General features: G+C 38.9%; 1 protein-coding gene across 8 annotated transcripts in view; it reads right to left on the bottom strand.

Annotated features, from left to right (window-relative positions):
- TRIM2 (tripartite motif containing 2) overlaps nucleotides 1-13016 on the bottom strand; it is a 73662-nt gene that overhangs the window by 21012 nt on the left and 39634 nt on the right. For all 8 annotated transcript variants that reach the window (XM_075149477.1, XM_075149476.1, XM_075149475.1 and 5 more), the window contains exons 4-6: nucleotides 10644-10795; nucleotides 9790-9970; nucleotides 5926-6649 (exon numbers count right to left, since the gene is read on the bottom strand). In XM_075149477.1, coding sequence (XP_075005578.1) covers nucleotides 5926-6649; nucleotides 9790-9970; nucleotides 10644-10795 — 1057 coding nt within the window. The remainder of the gene's footprint in view (nucleotides 1-5925; nucleotides 6650-9789; nucleotides 9971-10643; nucleotides 10796-13016) is intronic.

Raw genomic sequence — 13016 nt, forward strand, 5'->3', positions numbered from 1 at the left:
AAGAGTATCCATTTTCAGCTCAAGACAGTCTAACGTAAAATGCTTCATAATTTCAATCTTTTATTATTGCACAATACAGGCCAGATTGAATCTCAACAAAAAGAAGGAAAAAAAAAAATCTAAAAGCCCATTAACATCACAGGAGATGTTAAAAATTACATCATATAACTGCAATAAGAATCTGCTCTGTAAGTGTTGAGCATCTGGACAAAGCTGTTGTACCATGTACATTTTTGATGCTCATAGTAATAGATGGAGCATTTTTTGCTTTCTAAGTTTTACTAATACGAATAATAACCTCCCTGCTTGCTAACCTGGATTTACCAGCTTCCTAAAACAGAAAGAAAAGCCATGCCACTGCCCCCAGCAGGAAGGGAATGGATTCAGAGAGACAAAAACCCTGCAGAAAGATTGCAGATTAACGGGCAGACTTTAGAGGTTGCAAGTAGCCATAACATGTTGTGTAAGCACCATTTTTTTCGTGCCTGCAACACTTCAAATACTTCTTCTTGGACTGTTCTCTATGTGGTACTGAAAATAAGCATGGAAAGGTCTACAAACATACTGCATACTGCATAGACATCAAGGAGTTGTTTTCTTTTTCCCTAGCCTTCCTTCTTTTTTCCTTAGTCAAACCTTACACGTTATTAGGATGTGATGCCCTCTCCCATAATAGACACAGCTGAAACACAAAAGGCTCTGTAGTAAAACTGCACCGAATCAGATTGTTAACAAGCTATGTGCTCATTGTAAAATAAATGTCAGTGATTCTAATCCAAGTTCCCATGCAAATCTAAGTTTTAAAATCAATCAGTCTGTTGGATGAAGGCACACAATGTTTGTAACCTTTAAAGAGGAATTCTGGCAGATACTCCCATACACTGTTGGTAGTGAAGTTTGGGCTGATTTGTATTAATTTGCTTTACACAGCATCTGTCCCTAATAGCTTGGCCAAGACCACCTCCAAGCCTTGCTTGTGCAGCAGAGCCCCTGCCACCACAGCTAGGTATGCACAAATCCTAGGGATGGGTGCACCTCAGAAGCAGTTCTTGCTGGTACAGCAGCAAAACCCCAAACGACATGAGTCGAACCAAGACCAGGTCCCTGTCGTCAGGACATCAGACCCATGCTGGGGATTTTGCCAGCAATGTGATGTCAGACTTCTTCAGCCCAATACAGGTATAACTGCAAAATTATGCAATGTAGGCCTGGCCAAATTTCACGCTGGCCATCACAAACCCATAAGGAGTTCATGACAAGCCTCGGAGGGATTTGAGCTAATAAACTGGAAAATTAAATTCTATTTCCCCATTACTAGGCTTTCCTATTTCTACAGAAATATAAATTCTGTATAGAAAACATCTCGCTATTTCATACTACTTGTTAATGTTCTGAAATAGAAAATGAAGAACAACTGATTAAAGTGGGTCAGCGGGGCCTCTGCATTTCATGTATCATACTTCCGCACTACAGGGAACAACTACACATACATCCTTCTCTTTGCCAATGTCCTTCACCAGGCTGTAATTTGTTCAGGACAGGACCTTGCTGGAAAGGTAGAGAAGGGATGGGGGAATGGGAGGAAGCAGGTGCTGCTTGCTATAGGGGAGAAGGTTCCTCTGGACCATCCATACAAGGGGGCTAACTGCAGTTGGAAAAATACACGTTTTTTCAAGAAGATGTGTGCCCATATAACCCACTTGTATTTTTGTAAGAGCTCAAAAATTATATAGCTATAGGCACCCTGTTCCTTTCAAACAGGACAATCCAATACAGAGTTTCAGGCAGAGGCCTTCAGAGAAAATTAAAGAAACACCTGATCAAGAATCCCTTTGCTCCCCCTAAGCCTCCTTTTAAACTGCACTAAAGCTATTATTACACAGGCATTGTTCATGTGGAGTAGATTCACAATAAGGCTCCTGTTTGCTTTCAGCATTGACAACAGACCAGAAGATGACATCCGCACCTGGTAAGGCGGCTGACAGAAGGTACTGTTAAAGGCACTTTTTTTTTTTTAATTAGAGTGAATTGCACACATTAAATGTACCAGGTAAACTTAGATGCTCAGTTACAGGACTGAACAGACAACTAAACACAGTCTGAGGAAAAGGAAAATTGAGCTTTCTAGCAGAGAGCCAACTCTCCATCTGGCTGTATCTGATGCCAATCCCAAGTATAAATAAATGAAGAGAAAAAGCAGTTAAAGTGGGAAATAGCACCATTACTGCTAAACGGTGTCAAAGAACTCAGTGATGAAAAGTGCCAGAAGAGAAAAAATACCAAGGCATACGGCACAGCATGGCAGAGCTAGAGCACAAGACGGTGTCCTAGACAGAGTAGCTAACTGATGCACCCATGGCTCTTAGCCCTCCTTTGGAGATCGTGGGAGAGATTTACCAGGGAAGGTGGAAGTGGCTGACACTGTGCACATCCCTCCCTCCATTTACCTCTGCTCAGCATGGGTCTAAGGCACAAAAACAAGGTAACGGAAAAGAGCCTTCCCTCTCACTTCAGTGCTTCCTACCACTTGTAGAGGTAGCAAAAACCATTGTGCAACAATTATTTTCTGGGTATCATAAGCACATTCTTGTTTGCCTTTGTATAAACTAAGTACATGCTACACAGATACTGCATCGACACACTCTTAGAGATCATGCTTGTTTAAAAAAAATTTTAAAAAGGGTTGACGATCTAAATTATTGAGAGAGAAGAGGAGGAAGCAAGAAATACTCTGTTCTTGTAAATAATTAATTACACGAAATAATTAATTAATGTAATTAATTAATTACATTACAATAGCTTGACCTTAAAATGTCTGAATAGAACCACATGCCATTTTAAAAGCCATGAATAACACGGAATTGGCAAAAGATACAATGCACAATTCCCCATGAATGAAAGCACTTAACTGTACTAATGTTGTATTAATGCTATCTCTGTTAATACTAGCACAAGAACAATCTCCTGCTAGGAGCCGATCAATTTACTTGTGCATAAAAGCCCATATATCAGCATATATATAATAGCATACTCCGAATACTTGGATGCCCATAGGAATATTATGGTATGGTTCTCCAACACAGCTGTATGAGCTTCTGGCAGCCCAAATATAAGATTTATCTTGCCTGGTTTAAAATACAAATCTGGATTTGGCCAGGGCTATCAGAGGAATTCAACAATGGGTTCAAAACAGAGATACACAATTGTGTTGGAAAACAGTGATAAACTTTATTTTACATTACCTCATCAACAAATGAACCAAACCTTAACTTTTCAAAGTGAGCTGAAACTGGAACTAAGCGAACTCTTAAATCCGTTAAGGCAATCCCTGTGAAAATGTCAGAAGTTTTACCAGTCTTCATTAATTTTGCATATTTTAGAAGTGTGTAAAAAGCTAGAGCATTACAGCTGCAACGTTAAGAGACCTTTCAGATGATGCATATATAAGCCCACAGAAGCCCAGAGGGACATCTCTATGTAGGGTCATTCTGTGAAATGAGTGGCTGAGAACTGAACATGTAATAGGATGAAGTATTACTCTCAGCTCAGTTTTTCGATAAAATAGTGATCCATATATCCCAAATGTGGGCACTCCTGAGAGGTTTCATCAAGCAAAAGCTCTGAAGCATGCGTAGCTCTTGTTCTAATTATTTTCTCTTCTTTTTTTGGGGGGATAGAGTGGTGAAGAAGGGGAGGAGGCAGAACTCCAAAATAAAGCACGTGGTCATAATTGCATCACAACAGAAAGAAAGGGTACTGCACTTTTTGGAAAACATTTAAGACTTTTAGAGTTTATGGTGTGTTGGAGAGAATATTTAAAAAAACAGAGCCATACTGCTGTTTGGTAGTCAGGCTAGAAACTGCTCACTAGAAGCAAGGGATACAGAAGCAGAAATTACAACCTGAAATCACTTTAATCCATACCAAAAGCTTTATAATAAGAATATTAACAGTTTTTTAAAAATTTCAGGACATGTCTTTTTTTTTTTTAAGTATTTAGATCTATGATTTCCACACCAGTACAAATTAATGCTTGATATATATGAACAAGAGGGCTTAGCATTCAGTGAAGGTGTCAGCCACAATGGGTAACAGAGGTCCCCTGTTACTCCCAGGCGCAGTGTGCCTGTGCAGGCTTTCCTATCCTGCTCCTACCTGCTGCAGACCCACAGACTCTTTCTGCCTGAATCTGTCCATCCAGCCCCTTCTCTGTCTAGCACACAACATGTTCCAGAAGAGATTAGAGAGATGTTTTCTTTCTAGACAGGGTTCAGACATTATTCTTAACTGTTTTGTTTAACCCTGTCTCAAAACAGGGCCCAAAAAACATCTAGGCTACATTTATACATATCCTCTGCCACTCTTACCAGTACCAGCAGTGAAACTGCATTTGGGAAGAGTCACAGGCCCCTTTCCATTCCACCAGGAGCCTGAGGCTGATCTCTCTGCCCTGTGTAAGGGCTTCTCTCCCCATGGGATTGCTATCAGGGGCTCTGCCAGTGGTGATTACAGCAATAGCTTTTGCAAAAAGAACACCCTCCTGCTAGAGGAAGGGCCATGTCTGGGTACTAATTTAACAAAGGTCGCCTACCAGCTTTGGACAATAAAGCATGGTTATTGCCTAGTAGGGCTGGCTCGACTTCAGTATAAATTGTTCTACATCATATTTCTAACTTTTGACTCAGCAGACACCGTAAAATTTAGCCTTAGCAACAGTAAAGCTGGGTATCATTGCCTCTGTAAAAAATGCTTTGAGTTGTAATATTTATGGGGTCATTTACCTTACTAGGAAATGCATTGGCCATCTGGGAAAGGCTGGTCATTTTATGAGTGGCTTCATCCAAAGCTTTCGTTGTACTGTCCTTTTCAGCAAGCAAAGCACGCTTGCTGAATACATTTTGTGATATAAAACCATTATGTTATTGCACGTACTCTCTATCAAAGCAAGGAATCTATTTGAAATACTGACAGATGAGAAATCAGATGGACAGGGTTAACCAACTGACAAATGGTGTCCAGATGAATTTTCAATAGAATTACTAAAAAAAACTCCAGGATCATTCCCTGCTACAAAGGGGAAAGCCACCTTGCCAACTGGTTGTCAAACTTGGTAACACATACTGCTGAAAACCTGACTTGTACCTATTAAGAATTAACTTGCTTTCTTCTTTAGTTGTGCAAAGTGAGAATTATTTTCTAACTATATAAGCAGATATTATATAAGTACAATACCCCATCGCACAGACTTTTTAAATGATGAATTATTATTAAAAAGAGTACATCAAAAGACCTGAAAGAAAATCACAGTAAATGACACCAAGATGTTATATTTTTACCAAGCATTAGCATTCCACAGATTTAGAGAAAACATTACACTATATAAAGAACCAAACATATTTAGATCTTGGAGGAACAAAGCAAATAAATAAAGGAAATTGTAATTTTGTCCTATGCTGACATAATGAAATAATTATATATGACCACAGGATTTAGCATGTAGAGTTCCAGGTTAATTAATTAGATTAATCTTTAGGGCAATAGTTTTAGAGAAGGAATTCTTTTACTTCCCTTCTTGCCATGCAACTTTTTAAAGAAGTAATTTCATCTAATCTGAAGCATCGATCTTATTATATTTTCATTTTATGATGCCCAATAGAGTACAGAAGAGGTGGTAAAATATTTTATCCCAAATCAAATGCATGCATTTCTCAACTCAAATTCCAATTAAATATTTGCTGCAAACAGAATTCCTGAAGTATGTGCTTTTAAAATTTACATATGAACAAAAGTCAGGAGGCCTAAAGGTATTACCAGGTTGCTCTACTTACAGCTTTAACCTTAAAATAATTTAACTTCTAGATTTTTTCATCCAGTTTCCCTGAACTATTTTTAAGTATGTCAATAGGTAGCAGACAAGTCACCTACCTACTCTGAAGATCAAATCATCTTCAATGGGATTCTCTTTTCTTTTGCCAGTGCTGTACATGCTCGCAGGTCTTTTCACAGCTTTCTGCTTCACATGACCACTGCCAGGAGATTTAACACGCCTCTTAACCCCTTCAGTGGTAGGGGACACATCTGCTGATCTGACCACTTTAAGTTTGAACGGGCTGCCCTTGATATGTTGATCATAAAGTCTCAGTGACAAAGTGAAGTCCCCTTCTTTCTGAACAGTATACAGAAATTCGTAAGTACCATTTTTATTGTCAAGTATTTCTCCATCCGCTACACTCCCATCAGGTGTGCTCAGTTCAGCAGTGAGGTAAGCATTCCCAGATTTACAGAGCTCCCCATCTTTGTCCTTAGTTGTGATGGTAACGGACATGGGCTGTCCGATCACTGTCTGCCTCAGTCCTTCACCTGTGGCAACTGTTTCAGAGGCAACAGCATTGGTGGTTAAGATAGTACCCAGATTGTGAATGGACTTCTTCAGGCCTTCCGTTTCCACTATGAAGTCCAACTGATCATTTTCACGTGGCTGCAACGGGAAGTCCCGCTCAGCCAGTTCATTCAGCTTGTCGCTCATTTGCTTCTTCACCAGCAGAACTTCGGTTTCGGTGCCGTGGTTGAGGGCTTGGGCCGTAAAGTTGCTGCAACTTTTAATGCTTTCTTGTCCTTCAAGTAAGGTATCCAGCTGTGTCTGGAGGACCTGTGTGCATTACCAAACACCAGATTAGCATCATGTTACAAGAACTATCCTAGCAATATGTAGCATGCTTTATATCTGAAGGCCTTTTGTAGAAACCCAATTTATAGTGCTTTATTTTAGAGTTTATTTTAAAGTTTCTTTCAAGTACCACACTGATTGCTAAATGTTCTTGGAATATCATGCTACAACACAAAAAATGTACCCTGTTTTGGGTCTTCAAGGCTTCACAGATCCACTGTCACACTAGATTGAATTATTGCCCCACCTCTTTGTCTTGTAGAAGTTTGAACCCTGCTCCATCTAATTCTCAGCTGTCACAATTAATGAGATAGTTACTGGGAATTGAGCTATGAGCACAGAGATAGAGATATTTTGGGGTCATCAGGCCCATTAATAAGGGAGGCTGCAAGAAACTTCTTGAAACTATTTCTTCAGAGCCAAGGGAAACCTTGGGTTACTCCTCTATGGAGATGGACAAGAAGGCACTCTCAAGATCTGTACATCCATCCTGAAGAAAAGTGTGATTCCTGGCCTAAATAAGTGAAGAAAGGAAAAGTTTCCCCAGCAGAAGCGGGTAAGTTGATTCCCCAGTTTCAGCAGGCAGGAAAGCAAAACATAAAGGATGGGTTGTGGATATTGGGAAGGGTTGAGTAGCCTGAAATTTTGGTATTCAGCAAGTAGCTACTCTATATTTAAGACTGAGAAAGAGTTTTAATTATAGGCTCAGTTCTGGCCCTCAGTCTAAAATCCTTAAAACAGCATTGACCTCAAAATTGTTAGGTGTGGGCTGGGAACAAGGCTAACTTTTTTTTTAAAACCAGTTTTGCAATGAATTGGAAAAAGGATCCCTGAATTATAACAACCTAGCAGAGAAATTCATGACAGTCAGGAAAGCCTGTACATTCCAGCTACCCCCCACACTCTCCACTGACAAAATCCCCAAACCAAAGTACCCAGTCACACATGTGGTATGTTTTTCCTACAGAAAAGAACTAGAATTCTGTGGATCAGAGAAGTTATTTTGTTGATGATCACTGTAAAGTAAATATTTTTGAAACATTTCAATTGATTTTAAAGTAAACTTAGAGACTGGGTGTATTTATTGCTATGAGATACTCCTCCCTTGCTGAGACACACCATGTAATGACACTGCATTCTAAGGGCATTTTTCTTCTGAATTTTACAAAGCTATCTGCTTTTCACCCACTGGAGAAAATCCAGGCTGATGAGTTACTGATATGGGAAAGTGATAACAACACAAAATCTTCTGAAAGCAAAACAGAATGAACAAATTTAAAGACTACACTGAAATTTCAAGTTATCTGTTTTTCTAGGCATCTATAAATGTCTCAGGATTCAATACAAGGCATTTCTAATCTGCCTTGTCTTTATTCCAGGACATAAGTAGTTAAACAGATAGCATAGCTAATAAAGTCCCAGGATGACAAAAACCTATATGCTTGGGATAACAAACCACAAACTGAGGCAGAAAACAATTTGCAGCTACATTTTAAAAGCATTATTTTCTCAATATAGTTTTCTTTCATTACAAAGATGGAAAATATTCAATCCTACCATAGCTAATATTTAACATGTGTTTAGAGTATTTTACACGAGGCCTCTTTCAGTCCATTGGACAACTGAAACTGAATTGCCAACTTTCTTTTAGTAACGTGTAACCCTTTCATTTTTTCATTTTTGCAAAGTACATGATCAGAATGATGGAATACTGGGTTTAAATTATTTTGCAGGATTACAATTCATTCAAAAACAAAATCCAATTCCAATCACTCTTTTTTATACAAACAGGGGAGATGCCTCTTTTACTGCTTACGTGTAGCTTTGTAAAAATTTGGTTCTCTAACGCCCAAAATAATTTTTAAACTATTTTAAATCCCTTTAAACAACAATAAGATAATTTAACATCATATTCCACCTTGTGTGAACTTTGTAGACACACTGAGTATATTTGCTTGCTAAGAAAATAAGTTTTTGTAATATCTTGGATACGTTTACATGAACCTGGGATCTAAGTCCAAATTTTTGATGTTAAAAGGTCCTCAGCTGCTACTTAGCTCTGGAGATGACTAAATTCTGTGCCCCTAGGGTTTTGGGCTCCCTATGTACCTGAAAGTACACATCTTGTGCACGTTAGAATTCCTCCATTTTCACAGCCCCAGCAGTTCAATACCTTCCTAATGATCAAGCCTGTTCCAGATCCAGGAATACAGCATTCCTCCACTTCAGACATCTGGAGATGCTCAAGCTGCTCAGTAATCACAGAGAATGCCCAAAGATGCCAATATTATCAGGCGCTCTTGAAATGCCAGTTGTCGATGCTAGTTTCTTTTAAAGGTTACTTTGAGGGAAGAGATCTTTCTTTTATATAAAACAGACAACTGATGCCCAGAAGACAAGGACTAAATTCTTTCATTTGCCTGATTCAGACTTACTAATCCTCAACAAAAACCCTACCCATCAGGCTACAGGCTTCTCTTTGTAAAAAGGCAGATTTCTGTTTTCTTCCTCTGAAGCTTAGTCTACAATACAGGGGGAAAAATGCAAGATTCGATCATCCAGATAGGAAGTAAAAGCGTGAATACAGTTCTGGAATTTACTGCTCCCTGCATTCCTCTGAGAAAGTGAGATCTTTATGTGTTCTTTATGTGTTCCATCCAGTGACATCTAACATGAAATATGTTACCAGGCATTTGAAAGGAAAACAGTGCTTTAAAGCAAAACCGTAAGCCTTGTTCAGTTCTTCAGGAGAAATTGTTTGGCCTGTATCTTCATGGTGGTGGTTCATAGGATTGCAGCCCAAGGATTTCAGACTTTCCTTTGGTGTTCCTTTATTGTCATCTGCACATCAACCTGTTGGCTTTAAGCAGACGTCTGCTTAGTGTGTTGGCCATTTTAGATCCTCACACACCATGCACAAAGGGCTACCTGCCCATACAGGGTCTGGATTCCATTTATGAGGCTGGGCACCCACAAGTGAGGCTCTGCAGCACTTGATTTCAGGAAAACAAAGTTCTCCTCTGGGTCTCACACACAATTTGTCAAACTGGTGTCCTGCATCATTTGTAAAAACTGCCCGATTAAATTAATAGCTTTTCACTGAAACAAAACATGCATCTTACTTTGTGTTTAAGGCCATAATTCACTTCCAGTTCCATAAGCAGCACGCTCTTTCGCACATTTAAAGTCTTCTGGAGTTCATCAAAAGTGGAATGAATGTCATCTACAATGCTAGCCTTTTGGTTGGTTAACTGGTGTATGATTTCAGATATAAAATGAAGTGCTGAGTCGATCTCTGGAAGCCTGAGGGAGGGATTAAATTACAAAGATTGCTGTTTCAAAAGTCATTAAACATTGGCCCTTGCCCTGATATCTTTTGATGAAACAATCTCATCAGCAGGCTGTCTTTAAACTCAGTCATTTCCCAGAAGTTCATTCCTTTTATAACCACATAGTGGTTTTGGTCTGATAAAATAAGGCTAAGCTAGGGCCCTCCCTTGTGGAAATCCATTAGACTTCAGGCATTTCCAACAAGGAAGCCTTGGATCCTCTGTCCATTATGCAAATATATCTACTTGGAAAGATACAACTAGATCTACCCCACTTTTTATTTTTTTTTAGCCTTTCTGCCACCATAGTGTTTGTACTAGTCTTTTAAGCATCCGGTACTATTAATTTATCATGAAATTCATGACTGGCTAGTACTTTTCTCCTTAACATTTTATGCCCCTTCTTTGGACGACACTTGCATTTCTAATGGCTTCTGGTTTGTGAAAAACAGATGGGACTCTTTTGCTCTTTTCTGTTATCCCTCAGCGCATCACACTCAATGGATTTTTTTCCTTATGCTAGCCTCACTATCCTTGTTTTCTAGGTAAAGGTCCATGGCACCAGCAGATTAAAACATCTACCCAAGGTAATACAGGAAGCCAGTGGCAGAACTGAAAAAGGACAATAATCAGTGGCGTCTCCATACCTTTTGTTGACAGCATCCAACTGGACTTGGAGGGAAGCCTTGTGTTGCTCCACCACATCCTTGAGTGGTACCGTGGGATGCTCTGCATGTTCTCCTTCTGTACACTCCCGGCACATGGCTGTCTCGCAGGACTGGCAGTAAAACTCCATCACCTGGAAAAGTGCACAGCTCTGAATTCAAACATGGCAGCAGTAACATCATTCAAAGCACATCTTGCTGGGTCTTGAACTCATGTTATTATCCAAGCTCTGAGACAAAGTTTCTCCTTTCTTAGACACCAATAATTTACTGCCTAAAAGGTGGCTGTTATTCTTATATATTTCATATCAAAATGCTGGTTTGAATGCATTTTACTCTATCAGAAAGTGTCAGAACAGCAGCCTGGGAGACAGAATGCTGGATTTCAAGGCTGGCCTTAACATCATCTCTATACTGTGTAATAGTAAGTTTTGGTGTCTCTCTCAAGTACTCCATGAAACAACTCAAAAAACCAGGGCATCCAAGTCCCCTCACTAACTCGATCTGTAGTCTCCCCAGAGGGTCTGCCAAAGAAAGTGTAAACTTAGGCTGTTTTTCGTAACAGGGCCAAGGAACATAAACTCAACGGAGGCTCACCAAACAGCATGTTTATTTGCTAGAGAAAAGCACCCTAAATGAACCAACCTGCTGCAGGGAGAAATCTCCATATCCCATTACTAATCCCTTAAAACCACCAAAACCTCATATCTGAGATTACAGGAAGAGTGCTGATCTACACTTGAAAGAGGAGGAGATTGTTTCAACTGTTATGTACCCAGTAAGATGCTCTCTGAAGATAAAAAAGGATCTTTACATGTAATAAATACCCCAAATTCTGAATATATTCATGAAGGGAAAGAAATAGAAAAGCGCTGTGCCCAAAATCATACATTAGTTAAAATAATGCATATATACACAAATTTGGCATGAGACTTTCTTTTACAGCTAGGAAGTCCTTGAGCACAAAACACTTAAGGCTTATTACAAGTATATAAGGAAGCTCGTAGTATATGCATCAAAGCAAGACATTGGCATTCAGAACACAGCATCAGAATCTTGAATAACTCGGCTGATGCTTCTGGCGATCAGACCTCTTGCACAAAGACCGTTGTGCTGGAGATGTTGGTTGAGAACAAAATGGTTGTTTTCAGGTGAGCAAAGGGATCTATAACAGCACTGTGCAAAGTAGCTGGCTGCTCCAAAACATCTTGAGAATTAGGAGGGAGAAGTAAGAACCATGATTTGCATGTGGCTATTAGCATTAATAGGGATTTTCCTCTGATAAGCCTCTTTCCATCTTATTCCCATTCTTCTATGTTATCTCAATTCACAAGATACGGGATTCACATGCAATGAGGGTTTAGTCATTTGTTGGCCATTCGTGTAAGCCACTTTAGAGAAAATTTAAAAGCTGCTCCAAATAAACTGTAAGATCAAATATATCAGCGCAAAAAAAAAAAAGTAGACCTTCTGAACAATGACAACCCCCATCAACACTACACCAGTCACTGTTAATTTAGCAGTCTCAGAGTAGTAGATCCTCTGAGGCCTGATAGTTACTTTGGTAGGCACTAAGATGTGACACAGTCTTAAAGTACATTGATGAAATAAGTTTAACAGAGTTTAGGATTTAAATTATTTTCAAAGACTTAAAAAATTTGCAGCCAGAAACAACCAAAACTAACAATATTTTATTAAGAAACTCTTAAGTCTTTTTATATGGTCAAAAAATTTCATTTCTTTTGAATGTCTAAAGTTCATCTTTCTGCCTCTTCACAATTTAATGCTTAGGTTCAAGATATTTTAACAAGCCCTTTACTTATTAAATATTTTTATCTTTGCATACAAGGCTTAGAATAATTTAATATTTGTTTCCTATTGAACACCTCATAATAAACATTATATTTGCAGCAACATATATAGAAAGAAAGCATCTCATTGGCATATTAAAGTTTAGCCTAATCAACTTTTTTCCTCTTTATTCAAGCACCAGAGAATCACGTAAGCTAGAATGGTAATAGCAAGCAGACCACAAAGACATAATGTGTATATCTGCATAGAAATAGTCATCTTTGCTTCAGTCAAATTCAAAATGTTTTGAGTGAGGCAGCTTTCATTTCCCATTAAAATCTTTGTGCCATAGCTGAAGGAAAAAGAAAACCTAATATTAATACGATTCAGGCTTCAAGTGCCTAAATAAGCTTATTTCCTAACATTTTGTCTAGCATTTCTTAATCAGGTAAGATTAATTTCTAACTACAGACACACATGTATTACTGGCTTTTCCTCTCTCCCCTCAATGCCCAACATGGGCATCACATTTTGTGACATTCCCAGAAAGCTTTTCATGATAAC

Source organism: Calonectris borealis, chromosome 4, assembly GCF_964195595.1.
Source record: "Calonectris borealis chromosome 4, bCalBor7.hap1.2, whole genome shotgun sequence".
NCBI classification, from domain to species: Eukaryota; Metazoa; Chordata; class Aves; order Procellariiformes; family Procellariidae; genus Calonectris; species Calonectris borealis.